Source organism: Rhipicephalus sanguineus, chromosome 11 (assembly GCF_013339695.2).
Source record: "Rhipicephalus sanguineus isolate Rsan-2018 chromosome 11, BIME_Rsan_1.4, whole genome shotgun sequence".
In the NCBI taxonomy this organism is placed as follows: Eukaryota; Metazoa; Arthropoda; class Arachnida; order Ixodida; family Ixodidae; genus Rhipicephalus; species Rhipicephalus sanguineus.
Genome location: NC_051186.1, coordinates 100592206 through 100608184, shown reverse-complemented (window position 1 = coordinate 100608184; position 15979 = coordinate 100592206). Strand labels below are relative to the sequence as shown.

At 45.2% G+C, this 15979-nt stretch overlaps 1 protein-coding gene across 1 annotated transcript; it reads right to left on the bottom strand.

Moving 5' to 3' along the window:
• Positions 1-230: 230 nt before the first annotated feature.
• Positions 231-15754, bottom strand: LOC119375547 (uncharacterized). The gene is made up of 5 exons (XM_037645743.2): positions 15605-15754; positions 6567-6705; positions 5125-5270; positions 3767-3896; positions 231-1951 (listed from the first exon to the last, which is right to left on the bottom strand). Exons 1-5 carry the CDS (start codon positions 15654-15656, stop codon positions 1699-1701), a joined length of 720 nt encoding a protein of 239 aa, XP_037501671.1. The 5' UTR covers positions 15657-15754; the 3' UTR covers positions 231-1698.
• Positions 15755-15979: the final 225 nt, after the last annotated feature.

Sequence of the window (15979 nt, the reverse complement as noted above, 5' to 3'; positions counted from 1 at the left end):
TTTTCCCCAGGGTAGGGTTGTATACGGAACGCAAGTCTGTTTTTGTTCATTCCTTCATCCTCCTCCTCTACAGTTCTTCTCCTCTACCGAGCCCCGAAGATTCCCCTCACCCCACCTACCTCAGGGATCGTCCAGTGGCAGCAAGAAGCTTACACTTTAATGTTAGCAAAAAGGCTGAGAAGCTGCCTTCTCATGCTTTTTCATATATATAGTATAAATAACCAAGAAGCTTTTGTCGGTGTGTTGACGATGTGATATTTTATTTCGTGCATACAAGCAAAACAAACAAGTATCGCTTTCGGAAATTAACATGCTCTTGATGATCACATTTATGTACACACATCACACGAAGCATGCATGGCTATTCGTCTCAAACAACACAACCATTTCACTCGGTTCTAACAATTCCTAATGCTGGTGCATTCGTCGGTAATACAATGGAATTGATAACTGCCAGGAAGCATGTCAGCTGTTACTTGTTAGGTAAAATATTCGATTTTTTTTTAAATTTTACTATTATGTGTACGATGTATCCGACGATGAACGGCTTCTGAAGGCATACTATATTTTTGTACGTGTTAAAAAATAATTGCCTGTTCACCATTTTTATATGCACTGATTGTCAAATGTCTCCGGATTTTTTACACAAAGCAAATGTAGACATTTTACATTTCCAGGCTAATTGTTAACGAACGTTTCGAAATGACGTAGTGGGAACTAAGTATTTTTATCGAACGACCATGATTTAACTAAGATGCCAGCAAGAGACTAAATTCCAACGCACGAACTTCTACGCAGCATGCACGCGCTTACACGCCAGATGAGTTATGATCACCGCGATACAGACGATAGGGACCTATTACAAGCGACAGACTTCGCGAAGGAAAGCGCTACTTGTCAACTGTCTAGTGTCAAGGACCCGCTCGCGGGACATCCTTGCCTGGCAGCGCCACCTCTCAGACGTTGCCCAGATCACCTTGATCGGTTACGCAAGCATGGCCTCTGAGATTTCGCACCGGGCGGGCGCGCCATCTCGAAGGCCATGACGCGACATCACAGATTATACGGGCGTCCTAGGAGTGGCGCTGCGAATGCTCCCAGCTGCTATACCCCTCACGGAGCTCATTCATGGAGGGTCATCGTGTGGGCTTTGTGGCTGCTCTCGCACGGAGTGCTCGTCATTAACTCCGCGATGTAAGCGCTTTTCAGCGGGAGGTCTGCACTCGCACATTGGTCTGCCTAGAATACATCCGGAAATCAACAACCGTAAGGGTTGTCATGGTGGTATGCGAGAGCTACATTCTCTTCTATATTTCTCTTTCACCGTGACTTCATCTGGCTATTCGCGAAAACGTTCCTTCATTCTTAAACAAGGGGCAGCACAATAGCCGTCTTGGCCTGCAACATTCATATCTAGTGTGCGTGTGTTTAACCCACGTCGTATCACTACCAAGCACCAAAGGAGTCCCGACAGACTCTACATACTATTCTGATATCATTAGAAAAGGAACTGTAGTCGGCTTACTCAGACTCCCCAGAACGCACAACGTGACAGCACCTATTCACGAACATATATTAGAAAGTGTTATTCCACCTCTTGCCTGAGCACACCAGCATGACACACCCTTACCCCTGTGACGTGAATATGTCTACAACTTCTATGTCTATATGTATACATATACTACCCAGCAACGATGCCTAACCGAGCTTGCTAGCAATGACGGCCAGTGGCTCGATGAATCCCCTATCGCGAGCCTTCGAGTCATCTTTGGTGGACAAGACGGGCAGGGCATCGCAGGCGCCCGTGCCCTTCTTGTATTTGTTGCAGGCCAGGCTGAGCACCTCGCCGAAAACGTGATCGATGATGTCATCGAAGAACTTCTTCGCCGCCGGGAGCTTGCAGCCTCGGTTCAGAGCGGTCTCGGCACATTCAACGAAGTCGTGGTAATAGCTGCGAGAAGAAAGGTTGAAGAAATGAGCAAATATGAAAAATTACTGAATCCACTCTTGAGGTAACAAATCACTTTGTATGACGTCATATTTCCCTCGCCCTATATTACTCCTTGCGCTATTTCTTTCCAACACGAACAACAACAATTTGCAAGATTGTTGCACTTGTTTCTGCCTATTTCGAATGCTGCATTTATTGTTGTTGCTGCCGTTCATTAACATTAAGGAGTTACATGACCTTCTTCGATATGGACTCCGAATGGGCTGCTTAGAGAGGACACAAGTTTACCAAGGATGAAATTGAAGATCTGTGTAACCAAGTAAGGTAACGATGAAACCAATGTTCGTAGCGGGAGTTTGCTTCAGAAGCCTCGTTCTTTCAAGCTGTACACTTGTGCACAGCCTCCTAAATCTTTAACGAGCGCGCTCGAGCTGCGAATTTTCTGTGCGTCCGCACACTATGACGGAGCCAAGTTGCCAGCAGGATGAAGATAAGCGCATGCCCACAAAGAGCCCTCAGCTGGGGCCCATCGTCTACAAGGCTGTTTCTTATAAAGGACGCTACCCCGTATGAGCGCACTTCAGACAAACAGGCAGCGTGAATAGGCGAATGCTTTTGCTCGTATATTGCGCTCCGAATATGAACGTGGCTACAAGCAATCGAGGAAATAAAATTTTGAAGATACCCGCCCCCCTCCCCCCCACTCAGGAGATAAGCCGAAACACACGGTTCGTCTGAAGTGCACTACTATGGGGTGACGTCCCAAGAAGGAACAGCCTGGCCAGCAATGGACGCAGCTGAGTGCGCTTTGTGGGCATGCGCTTACCGTCACCCTTTTATGCAACTTGGCTCCGTCATATGGCACTCATGCACAGAAAAATCGTCGTTCGTGCACGATAGTTAAAGATTTGGGAGACTGCACAGAGCAAAGATAAAGCCCCAGACTCACGAATACGAATCAGCGTTAACACAGGTTACATTTTTTTCGCGTCTATAATTGTCTCCCTTTCAACTTATTTATCGTTGGCGCTGTATCTATTGAGAATATCAAATACGAATATTTTCATCTGGAACACACAGCATTCTTGCAAATTATTGTACGAAATGTGTGTTTCGATTGAATGGGCCGTAGATTTCGCTTAATAAGAGACATGAATTTCTTGATAGCAACGCTTTTACTATTTTAAACCAAATCACCTTTTGTGTCAACGCGACGCGCCCTCTCGCATTTCACTCTAGCTTTCGGCTTCCGCCTCAACCCTCCAGATCTCACTGTGTGAGCTAGACTAAATGTTACTGACGCTCCCCAATCATTCAGTGTAAATATAGGCATGCAAATATGCATATTTGTAAGGAACATCAGCCTGCAGAAACATATTGCACGCGCGCAATGAAATGGGGCGCGTGTGAGCTGAATTGTGATAAGAAGTCCCTAGATCCCAACTGTTTCATAATCGTCCGCAGTTTTCAAACTGCGGATGATTATGAAGGCGTTAGGCTACAACAAGTACTTCTCCATGTCGACACGGAATTCCCTACTATTCGGGGTCGATCACATAGAATACGCGTGTGTGTGACCCATTTTTCTTACTAAAGTATAAGCTCCAGGGGCGTAGCCAGAAATTTTTTTCGGGGGGGGGGGGGGTTCAACCATACTTTATGTATCTTCGTGCGTGCGTTTGTACGTGTGCGTGTATATATACGCAAGCAAAACTGAAAAATTTCGGGGGGGGGTTGAACCCCCCCCCAACCCCCCCCCCCCCCCCTTGGCTATACCCCTGATAAGCTCATCTTACAGTGTGGGTTGTTACTCACCAGCAGGAATATGGAATCTGTTGACGGTCGGGTGCCTTGGAAGCACGGTGCATGGCAACGAACATGTCGCTCATGCACTTCTGGATTCCAGGACCAGCCTTGTTGATGCACTTTATGCTGTCCAAGTATTCTGCATAGGGAGCAAGGTAGAAAGCAAATTTCACGAAAAGCAGGCGAAAGGAAGTCCTGCTGCGCTCAAACTTTACGTGAGTCCTGTTTCTTCCCCCGCTAAGTTCCAACTAGGACCCACAACCTCAATATTTAGTTGGCTGGTGCTGCCACCTATTACCTGAGCCGAATGCACTTGGTAGAATTTATTAACATGTTTTCAAGCATGAGGCCAATGATTAATGTGCTCTTCTGTTTCTTAATTGGCATGCATCGAGTAAACGAGATGTACACACATCGTAAGAGAGCGTTAAACTAAAACACAACAAATTGGAACCCTGATTGCTGATTGACAACCATTGTTAAACAAGCCGTTCTGCCTATCTGACGCCAATTGCCGATAACCTTCGAGCCACTACAATGTAACGCCGCAGATTTCATGAGAATTTTGGAAATGTGAAAGCTTTCATAACCAGGCACCATGGCTATTGAATTGTAGCAGATGACACTTTAGTGTAGAAACAACGTTTTTTTTTTTTTCAGGCTTTCCTGCATGTCACATTGCCTAATATTCCTTGGTGCCAAACGGATCCCGCAGAGATGACATTGTGCAAAATGCGAACCGGATATGCTAGATACATTCATGCCGTATCTGTAATGATGAGCCCTTTTATACTGAACTATTGACAGAACTGCAGCTGTTACTTCAGTACAATCGGGCTTCTAATACCATGAACATGACGGCTAACCCACAATTCCATCATTTGCTTCATAATTTGTTGCATTACAGGAGCCATTAAATTTTTCCCTTGTCCATTACTTCTATGCCTTCAGATTTCTGGGCCGGAATTAACGAGGCCCTGTCATCGGCCCGCCGCCTTTGCAAACGATATGCTGAGCATCAGCATCCGTTGAAATTTGGTCAGACCAACAACTCTACAGTGCAAACTTTGTGTGAATAGGTACAATTATGATGACTTCGCAAAACTTTTCGTTCACACACGCTTTGTGCATTCGCTATCCGGCTATTCCGTGTATTATGGGTGTATTATAGTCTCTTTAATAGGCAACTGCTGCGTCAGCGTTCGACAGAGCATGGACAGACTTTTGATGCGACGACGCTTAAGTAATTTACATGACATTGCGTAAAAGTTCAGAAAACGCTGCCATACTCAATCACATAAAGCGTGGGATACTAAAATAAGAAATACGCAGTACGGCGCACGTGATATATCTATGTGTGTACTGACCTTTATGCTTCGGATTGGTGGTGTTACAGAACATGCCGTACTCGTCGACGGCTGCCCTGAGCATAAGGAGGATGACGCCCTTGGGCAGACCGTCCAAGCACTTGACGGCGAAGTCTTCACCGCATTTCAGTTGTCTCTTGAACAACCTGCAATGACAATCGAAGGCACTGTAAGTACAACGTGGTGGCCTAGATCACGTACGAATGTGTTATTTATAGCGTTTGGGGTCCACCGCAAGAAGCAGCGAAATTTGGCCAAAGCCGAAATTGTATATGACTAGGGTTCATGTCTGTATATTTATTACATATTATATAGACGCAACGAATTCTGTTGTAATACCTTGCAAGTAACACTGCAACATTAAATACTCGGTGACTCTCCCTTGAATACCTTCAGATTTGTAAGACGCGATCACTGACCGCACATCTTTTTCTTTTGCGGTGGGTGGTAGAAAAGCACAGCCCCTATATTTCATGGCGCGTGCATTCTGTAGGAAGGTATTCTTCATGGCTCCACAACAGCGGAACAACATATAATAACACGATATACCTACGTAGGCATGACTACACTTAGTAGCATTAACTCCCTCTAACATTCCACGCGAAAAGAACACCATATTTTTTGGTTGCCGACGGTGACGTGCAGTAGGTGTTCATGAAAACCTCTTCTTTGACGCTGCGCTTCCGTTTTTCAGTGTATTTAAATAGGCTTCACACATGCTGCAATGGATCGGTGAATATAGCGTTCCGTATAGCGTAACGGGTTCTGTAGCGTAACAGGTTCATAACGGGATGAAATGCCTGTCTCTGTATCCTAAACAGCGCAACAGTGAAACTTCTTGTCCCCATCAATGCGGGGAGTCACGTGACCTTACAGGAACACCATGCATGACGTCATACCACCACCAAAATTTGAATTACAGGGAAAGCTTCTGCCTGACGTTGGATAAGTATCGCTATTTGCCAGTGCTGGCACCACGCGTAACCGAGTGGGCCAGTAGCCTAAGCCATGCCGCTTCGCGGCACTCATTATTTTGCCAGCATAACTACTGCCTGAACCACAGTCAACACTGACGTGCCGCTCTCGCAACGGCCTCATACGCGAAGTTTCTGCTCATTCACCTGAATCGCGAGCATGTAATGGCGACCGGAAGTACAACTGCTGCGCTCTTTAGGGTACGGAAACGTGCAGTTTGATTGAAAAACTTGGTTAGATGGCATTCATTCATTTCGAAGCCTTGTCGGTGCAGCACCCACAAACAAATGTATGATAACAAGTGCACAGGACTGCGAACGTCCCCTGCATTCTTGTACTACGTTTGCCTGTTGCGCAATCTTAACACGAACTACTCATGTCTGCCGGAACAGTGTGTAGAAGCCTGAGGCAGTATTAGCAAGCGATTAGCCAGTCACCTATAGATTTCGTCCGCTAAGACTACTTACGTGCACTGCGCTGCAAGGCCCTTGGCATCATCGGCTAGCTTAGGCGTGAGGAAGTAGGGCACGAAGTCGTATCCGCACTTCTCAGCTTCCGGGGTCGTACATCCGGCGATGTCCTTGTACAGGGCCGCACTGGACACGCCTAAAGAAGAACGACGGGAGCAAAATTATTGTTAACATTGGTCCGTGTATTTATTTACTAACCGATTTAGTTTCGCAAGCATCTCACTTTTTACCAAGCTGTGCTACCAACAGTCTAGTTTCTGGAACCGAATTCCCGTGAAGCACGAGTACTGTCAGCTCCCTTTAACCCATACATGCCCTCGGATTATTATGTTGTCTATGTGTTCGAAATCAATTGAGCGCTGTTTCCCACAAAATACTGGCCGCATGCCAGCATCTTATTCATTATAAACGAGAAAACACTTCCTAAGAAAGGCGGTGGTAAGATCTTTCTTTTGCGCACGGAAATCGAAAACGCCACTTCCTCGACTTAAACGATATAGTTCCCTATTTTGTTTCTAAGTCTTTGTTCTCCCGCCTACCTTTTGTGTGGAAATAATGGCGGATCTTTAGCGTCTAAAGTTGGCGACACAAACACGAACAATGGCGGTCATGATTCCCCGGCTTTCTTTCATTTCAGCCACGTAGTCAAAACAAAGGAATGTGACCTTCCGAATGGGAAGCATATGATTACATATCCCGAGCTGGCTGCATCCTGTCACGTAGCTTGTTTGTACTGTTTAAAAGATGAGTGCTTATGCCTTTTATTTTTTTTTCCTGTTTGTCTTTCTTTTCGCGAGCCGATAGTAGCAGACTTGACAAACAGCTCAATACTCCAGATGCAATCGCCGATAAGCCGGTGCAATTACGATGGTCGTTGGGCGACGGAAATTTAGGAGCCGGGACTCGAATACGAGAACGGGGTGCCTTCAAGGTTGGTGCCAGCAGCGCGGGTGCGATATCATCGGTGGCTGTTCTTGGCTCGGAGGCACAGGTCGTCGTCGATCCTCCTGTTGTCTTCTCACAACTCTTGTCAGCTGTGGCTTCTGTCAGTAGCGTCTTATTTCCTATACACAAAATGTCGTGCTATATTTAGTGTGGCTCTTCAACCAGCTTACGTCTTCGGGCTTTTTGCTTGACAAATAAGCTCGGTAATTCGACTGCATGGATTCCTTCCACACTGCGGCGGCATTCATTCTTAACCATAAAAAACAAGAAAGAGGAACGTGTCATCGAAATAGAAACTGACTTTCACCGTTAGGCGCTGAGCCGTGCTCCCAATTAGGGTTGCAGAAGTTGCGCCTTTTCCTTTCCTCAACCTCTCCTCCTCCTCCTTTCACCGTCAACTGCAGTCCTTACGCTCAGTTTTTTTTTTTTTTTCAAGGACTTCTTTTATTGGTTTGTGGGTTGCTAAGAGTTGAAGGTATCATTTTTTCCTTGCGTGCGTGAATGTATGGGAAGCCCATAGCGTGACTGGAAAACGTCTTCCACGGAACCATTCTATGTTGGTTTTTCTGACCAAAATCGCATAAACAAGACAGTGCATTCAGAATGAAAAGAATGGAAACCAAAGTCTGGCCGTCTGAACAACCAGTACAGGCCAATGATGCCGCTGGCATCACGGACCTATTGCGTCTTCGCGCGCTAATCTGCGTCGACTGATGCCTCCTACATCTTTCTGCTCGACCACTGCGATTCATTGGAGCAAGTTAACGTTCTACAGCTCGGCTAGGATAAAAAAAAAATTTCTGTGAACGAAGCACGTTTTGGTTAGGCCAGTGTATATGGCACCGTTGGAGTGCTCTTCTGTCGAATTCATTGTTGGAATATCGTGTTAGTAACAAGATGCGCACTTGCGTTTATTTAAATTAAAACCATTTTTTTCGCGTTCCGTCATTTGTTATCTGCCGTTCGCACAATGCGAAAATTGTCACGTTTCAGTAAAGATCAATGCGCAAGTAATTCCAGACGTAAAAACAATTAATTTTCTTGATTCTTCATTGTTCGAACTTCTGCCAAACAATTTAGTAATGCTCAAAACAGAATCATAGCAGTATGCACAAATTGCAGCTTATTAATATCTTTTTTCCTTTGCCAATTTTTACTGCATTTATAAAAAAGCGACAAACTTTTGTCAGTGGAATTTGTGGCAGTCTATATCTGTTCGCGCTCATCCTAAGATTTATTTTATGCCTCCTTCTAGTTTCAAATAGGTGTGTCAGTTATTTCATGTCTCTGAGCCGTGGCACTACTCTCTATGTGCTGTTTTGCAAGGAAACAGAAGTAGCCATTGCCAGCAAAAATATAAGAAAGAAAGCACAATGTTCACATCATAGCCAATAAGATGTGCCTAACTAGACTATAGCATTCCTTCCTAGACAGTTAAGTCTTGTTTGAAATTCTGCAGCGGTCCAATTTCGATGGGGGCCAGATGCAAGAACACCCACGTGCTTAGATTTAGGTACACGTTAAAAACTTCAACTGCTGAAAATCAATGCGGAGTCCCTCACTACGGCGTGCCTCATAATCATACCGTGGTTTTGGCACGCAAAACCTCAAGAATCTAACGTTTGATGGCAATTCTAATCACTCGACTACCTGTAACCTTCGCTGTACTCTAAAGCTCCTCTGAGCCGGAATCGGTGCCAGAGATGGCGTAGAAATACTTCCAAGGTAATTTATTTGTATCATCGTTGATGCACGCCTATGCCACGTGCGCCGCTATTCTGATGATTGTCGTTTCCTGTGTTTCCTTTTCTCTTGTTTGTTTGACGAATGGGTTTTATAGCAGCCATTTTCTTCGGCTGTGAGGCAGGACACGGAAAACGCAGTCTGTATAGGAGGTGCCGCTGGTATCCGGGTAAATCAGCTTCGAGGATCAGATATTTATGAAGGCAACGGACTACAACGAAAAGGCACGCTCAAAGTGTCGTGTGTCGCGCTTCTGCGATGCTCGGCTGGTTTGGCGTATTGCCAGAGGAAAAAGCGGCAATTTTTACAACAGCGCCAGGCGCGTGGAGAAAGAACCTGCTGGATGTTTCAATCGCCAGCACGTGACGATTAGCATCGATAAATCAACACGGGCTACGAGCCAACTACTAGAAGTGACGCTGCTCTGCATCCTATTTTAGAAGCACAAGATTACTACTTAAACATGGTGTTGCCAAACAAGCCTGTTCCCATATGCGTAGATACTAAAGCTTCTTGAATCTTTTCTGCCAAAAAACAAAAGCGTGTCCGTTTCTCACGCTTGAAGCGCTATGAACTACAGCGCTACACACTAGAAAGTGTCCAGACATTTAAGTACGTTGGTGTTGTATTCTATTCTAACGTAAAGTGGCACGATCCTATACTTTAGTTGCAAATACTCGTTTGAAAAGTAGATTACTTAAGAAGAACTTTAAAGGGCATGAATAAGGAATACAAGCTAACCTATATAAATCGTTGGTCAGGCCTCTTCTTGAATATGCGTCAGTTATGTGGTCACCTCATCTTCTCCATACCGAAGATCAGCTCATGTCCGTCTAACGGGAAGCTATCACATTTATTTTTAACCGTTAGCACCGCCACTTTTTCCTTCAGTGCATTACCACATCATGTCAGTCAATTGCTTAGAACATCGACGAAAGTGTGATCGGTCTATCATGCTACATAAAAGTGTGCATATATCCGCTTGTAGAGCTGCCCTTATTTCTTCCACTGGTCACTATACTCGTATAGACGTCCCGTCCCATCCTTTGAACATAGTGCCATTCCGGTCTTCCCTTGATTGCCATAGATATTCTTTTTTTTGCGTGCACCTTTGTCACTTGTAATAAACTTAATAGCTATTTTCGACGACTTCCCCATGTACGGTTTCCAAAGCAAACGGCTCACTATGTGTTTCGATGTTAGGTTTGTCTTACTTTATATAAACACTCCTGCAATGTCTCAAACCAGGGGGAACAGTACCTGTAAAAACATAAATATACCACTGTTGACCCAACGTTGGCCAGACGTAAATGGCCTAGGTTAGTTCAGTTTTTGCTGGTCAAAACCTAAATCCAATATGTATAAGTTGTACTGCAAATCAGTTCTGCGGAACCCCGCAAGGTGGCGGAAGGGTTAAGAAAGGGAAAATACACAACCACCCGTTTGTAGCACGAAGCCACAAGGAAATACAGACGGATTTCTCTGAATTAAAGCCTCCTAGTTGCCGAAAAATTCGTCCTGGTCCGGGGTGGTCCTCTATTTTCCCTTTCATATATGTTATGCCAAAGTACAGGTGCGTTTTAAAGAGACATACTCGTATTCATAAAAAAATATATTTTACGCTAAAATGAATCCGTAAGGGAACATTTTAGCCAAGCCTGATACTGGATCTTGGTTAAAGAACGTTCCCAAAAAACAAATTGTTGTGACTTCGGCCCCTGATTTTCAGGTGGTCCAGTAAAGAGAATCTTGGCGTTTGTGAAAACGGAAAGTAGTTCAGAAGGCCCACATTTTTTTAAGAAGCAGAATTGAAGTGGAATGGAAGAAACAATTTCGATAAAACCCACGTCGAAGTAAATCGTGAGTTCCACAGATTCCCGCCGGGTGGGTAAGAAACATGACAAAAGACACACGTACATCGACCAAATAAAATTTCAAAAGCGCAAGACGCTTCGGCTTCCATAGGAAGCCACATTCAAAGTGGGGCATACATCGACCAGATAAAGCTTCAAATAGGGAAGACGTTACGGCTTCCATACAAAGATATCTTCACAATGGGGCCAATGGCTTGCGCATAGTGAACAAGGCCTCCGTATAAAAGCCGAAACGTCTTGGATTTTCGAAGAATTACTTTTTTTTCAGGTCGCCTTTTTTTTTGTCAACCTATGAAGAAACCACTCCTGCCGCCTTGCATTAGAGTATCCAAACACATAGTGATGTTACGCGTTCTGTTTCGGTATTCTACTAGAAAGCCGAAGACAAATACTAGAATTATCTCGCCACTGAACGCGCGCACGTGTTGGAGCACGCTTGCTTGCACCTGACGTTTAGCGCTTTATTTTGATCTCTGCCGTTTTGAGCGATTCCTCCATTCATTCTAAACAAAGTTTACCTGATCACTTTCCTCGAGCAACAACGTGAGACCAGTAGCACACCTAGGCCTTTCGATAAAGGTATTTTTGCCACACTGAAGTCCATGGTTCGACGAAAACTCCTTTCGCACATTGCGCAACCGTTTATTTTCATTCAGAAGGCTACGTAGCGTGCGAGCGGCTGCGTGTTGCGTTCGCGTAACCGGCGGAAAGCCTCACCGAGGTCACGTTCTTACGCGCTCGACTTGCCGTGAAGTCATTGTGTATTCGATGCTGGCGCAAAGAGAGTTAACGCGCTGCAGTGTTTGCTCACTTGTATTTCGACTATACTCAGCTGAGTCACATTGTGATCACGCATTATAGACTGGGTTGTACACGAAGAGAGCCATTCGCGAAATTTCGTCTTGATTGCTTGCTTCTCTGCTCAAAGCCGGGTTAAGAACAAGTACCTGTTGCCAGACCAGAGATACTTTAGGTTATCTACTTAAGATATGAAGGTCACCCGTGTACTTAAGCTGTTAACAAATGTATCATAGAAATATGCTTCAAACGTTCACTTTTGTTTATCGATCACCAGCAACCTGGGATAAAAAAAAATTATGTATCTAACATATTTTACATCACACATGGACTAACTTGATTCGTGAGTTATTGTTTTATCAAAATTATTATAACTCTACTAAAGCAATCACGCTGCTGCGCGATAGCGTTCATCTACATGTTTTAATTCGTTGTACAATGGCCGTATTCAGGAATGAAGCCCATCGCTGACGGGTTGTTTAACGTGTGACAGTCTATGCAAGCTACATCACTCCGCAAGCTGTGCCAGTGTGAGAACTTTTTAGAGCCGTTGAGGTTCCGCAGCGACCAGTGTTACAGACCTTGTAGGGCAAAGCCGGAGCGGACGTTTTAGGTTATCTTCTATTCGTTCTTTTCTAGCGAAAATGAACATGAACGCCTCGTAGTGTGAGATCTGCTAGGTTCAACGAGGTATATGTATGTAAGTGGCGCAATTGTGACGTAAAAAATAAGCCCTTCGTGGTCTCTATTGGGACTTACGAAATACTGTTACGAGCAAAACAAAGATATATTGTCTGAGATAGTGTAAAATTATGCTAAGAGCGAATTGAACTAATGGAGCAGCGCGGGTAGTTAAATAATCTACGAAATCACGCATCTTGCGTTCCATTTATTTGCTCGGTTATATTAACACTGTTCGGAATCAATGCAATAATGCGAAGACAGTAAAAGTGCGAAACTTAGTCGGGATGCGTTGGGACTCAGTGCACGCAACTCGTCTTTTACTGCTGATCGGCACCTCATTTATAAAACATAATTGTTCACCGCGCTCAAAGCACCTTGTACTTTACGCATCGGCGTAATGGCGCATAACATCATATTTTAAACGACATATGATTTTAAACTGCCCGACGCTGGGCCCCGCTTCATGTACTAGTCCCGATGAGGGCTTGCATAATTATTTGCGATCGTAAATAGCTGAGTCTTCTTTCGAAAGCACAACGCATATCTTAGGGAAGCCCTTTCGAGGACGCGGGAGGCAGACAAATCTGAACCCTCCATGCTGCATGAAAATAACAAATGAGTTTTTTGGCTTATCGCTTGGCCACAATGAATTCATTACGCATGCTTAATTTAGAAGGTCGAAGTCACGTATTACGAGCTTCCTGCGATGAAATCGACGTAACAGTAGAAACGCTTGCGTAACGCTCATGCCAAAACACGCGCATCCATGTTTAACATAGGGCCTCTGACGCACGAGCTACGTCACGGCAAACACAGGATGTCAGGGATTTGATGCACTGTGTGTTGCTTCCCGTGATGCGATGTCGATAGCGGGAATGGTTACAGCGCCGCTCTTTATTCCTGCTTATATTTTGTAGCCTTGTTTTCGCCGGAGCTTCTCCCAAGCAGCGTGCTACATTATAAGCATTTGAGCAATCAAGGAAGAGTACTGCCCGCATCAGCTGCTATAGAACGACATGATTAATCTTTTTGTGTCGGGCAAACAGGGAAATACTCGGGCACGTCGGATACATTGCGCGCGTTCCCCCAAGGTCGTCTATTAATGATAAGGCTATGCCAAGCGAATGCATCCATCAAACGTGAAAATCAGCTGTTCGAGAACGGAATCGTACAGCAAATATTATCTTTTTGATTGATTGATTGATTGATTGATTGATTGATTGATTGATTGATTGATTGATTGATTGATTGATTGATTGATTTTATAATAATTTCTGGATTTTTAGGTGCCACAACCTCGATATGATTATGCGGCACGCCGTAGTGGAGGGCTCCGCAAATATCGACCGCTTGGGGATGTTAAACGTGCACCTAAATCTGAGTACACGTGCCTCTAGTATGTTCGCCTCCACCGAAATGCAGTCGCCGCGGCCAGGATCGAACCCGCGATTTTCGTGTCAGCAGCCGAGCACCGCAACCACTGTATCAACGCCATGGCCAAGCACTTAGCAGCGAAGAAAAATTGACTTCGCTTACCCGACCAGTAACAGAAGCTGAGCTTTCACGCAGTGAAACAACGTCCACCTGGTCGTATTACTTCAAGTGAAATCAATTTATAAGCTATACGGCTGACAGGAGAACAACCCATGGTCGAATCCACGAAATATTGTCTTCGTGAATGCCTCAGTCAGTGCGCTTTGCAACGTAATATGACCAGTATCAAAATGTCCTAAAATTTTCGCCTACGAACAGTTTCACCGTAATCCTTCTATTTTTTTTTTTAATACAGACTCTCCTCCCATGCACCCGCCTCGTCTTCCTGTAAGTTCTTCTTAATTGCTTAAAGTGTCGTTAATCGTATTTTTATTCTTCTTTTCTTCTTCTTCCTCTTATTTTTGTAACGTCTCTTTTCTATTGCCTTTCACTCCCCGTTCACCTTTCCCCAGCACAGGGTAGCCAGCCGGTTTGAGAACTGGCTAGCCTCCCTGTCTTTCCGTTTTTATTCTCCTCCTCCTCCTCTTCTTAATTGCCTTTCCAACTTCACCGCGAAGCGAAGGCACGTGCGTGCTCAAGGTCGGCACATATATACAGATTAGGCATTAAGTTACGCGGCAAGGCTTCACCCGGAAAGCCTTGCCGAAGCAGTAAATTCTCACTAAGAAGTAATATTTAAACAATCCTCGTCGAATGGACTGCCTACTTTAGCTTCGAATAATAAAGCTAGTACAGTACGAGCATACTTTGGCGTGGCAAAGAAAATTTCAGTCAGGGCACTCGGCGAGCGCAGGTAGGTGCTCATTCGCACGCTCAAAAGCCTTTCATTTTATGCAAGCGTAGTGTTTGTGATAAAGCGTTAACCCGAACTTAATCCTAGGGCTGCGTTAAACGAAGTTCACGTAATTCCAACCAGATCTGTGGCCCCCTCAGTAAGCGATCACAAAAAACATTTAATGGTCTTGCCGAACCCCACAAAGATTTACCACTTCTTTCAGCTCGTTAGGAACCCTATCACTACAGGCTGATAATCAAGTACGGCAGCCAGCAATGGAAAACCAATGCGAGTCACCAACTTTGTGATAAACCTTCCTAACCTCGACGAACCGAGGTTGTGCCGAAGGATATCGCGTCTTGGTAGTGGCGGTTTAGAATATCGGATGCGGAAGACGATCCCCAGATGTGAGTGCTCTTGCAATCCGATTTATGTAAGTCGCCGTCAAAACATCCAGAAACTGAAAAACTAACTCCAGCTGTTCCCTTTCATCTTTTCCAGGCATGCAGTGCGCTCATTCGGCAGCGGTAAGCTTGGCCCTGTGAGCCGACCGCGATGCTTGCGTCTAGCAAAGTGCCAGAAAAGCGAAGTGTCAGTCGTTAAGTAAAGATGCCGACAGCGGCATAGTATATCAACTTTTAAGCTGCATCGATCACCGAAGCGTCGCCACCGCACCACGAGGTTCCACACGAACCGCCGCATCCGACGACATCGCCACTCACCTCCAACAGCACAGGCCAGGCCGAAGCACAAAATCGCGAGCGCGCGGTACATCTTGATCTTCACGTGTGCCGACGACAAATCCCTCGACTGGCGATGTGGCCGGCGGTTGCCATTTATTGGATTGGCGAGCCGCCATGCCCGCAAACACACGCCCACTGCGGTGGATGCGAAAACACACGCACACGCATACATACACGCACACACACAAACGTAATACAAAAAAAGTAGATACAAGTCTCAGGCACTCGCCGTTCTTTCGGGGTGAATAGTGTGCGTCCCAAGAACGCACGCACTACCGCGCACCCTCTCAACCTGAGCGCAAAAGAAAGGGAAAAGGAAGGTGTCACGCCGTGAGCCAATGCTGTCCGGGTGGA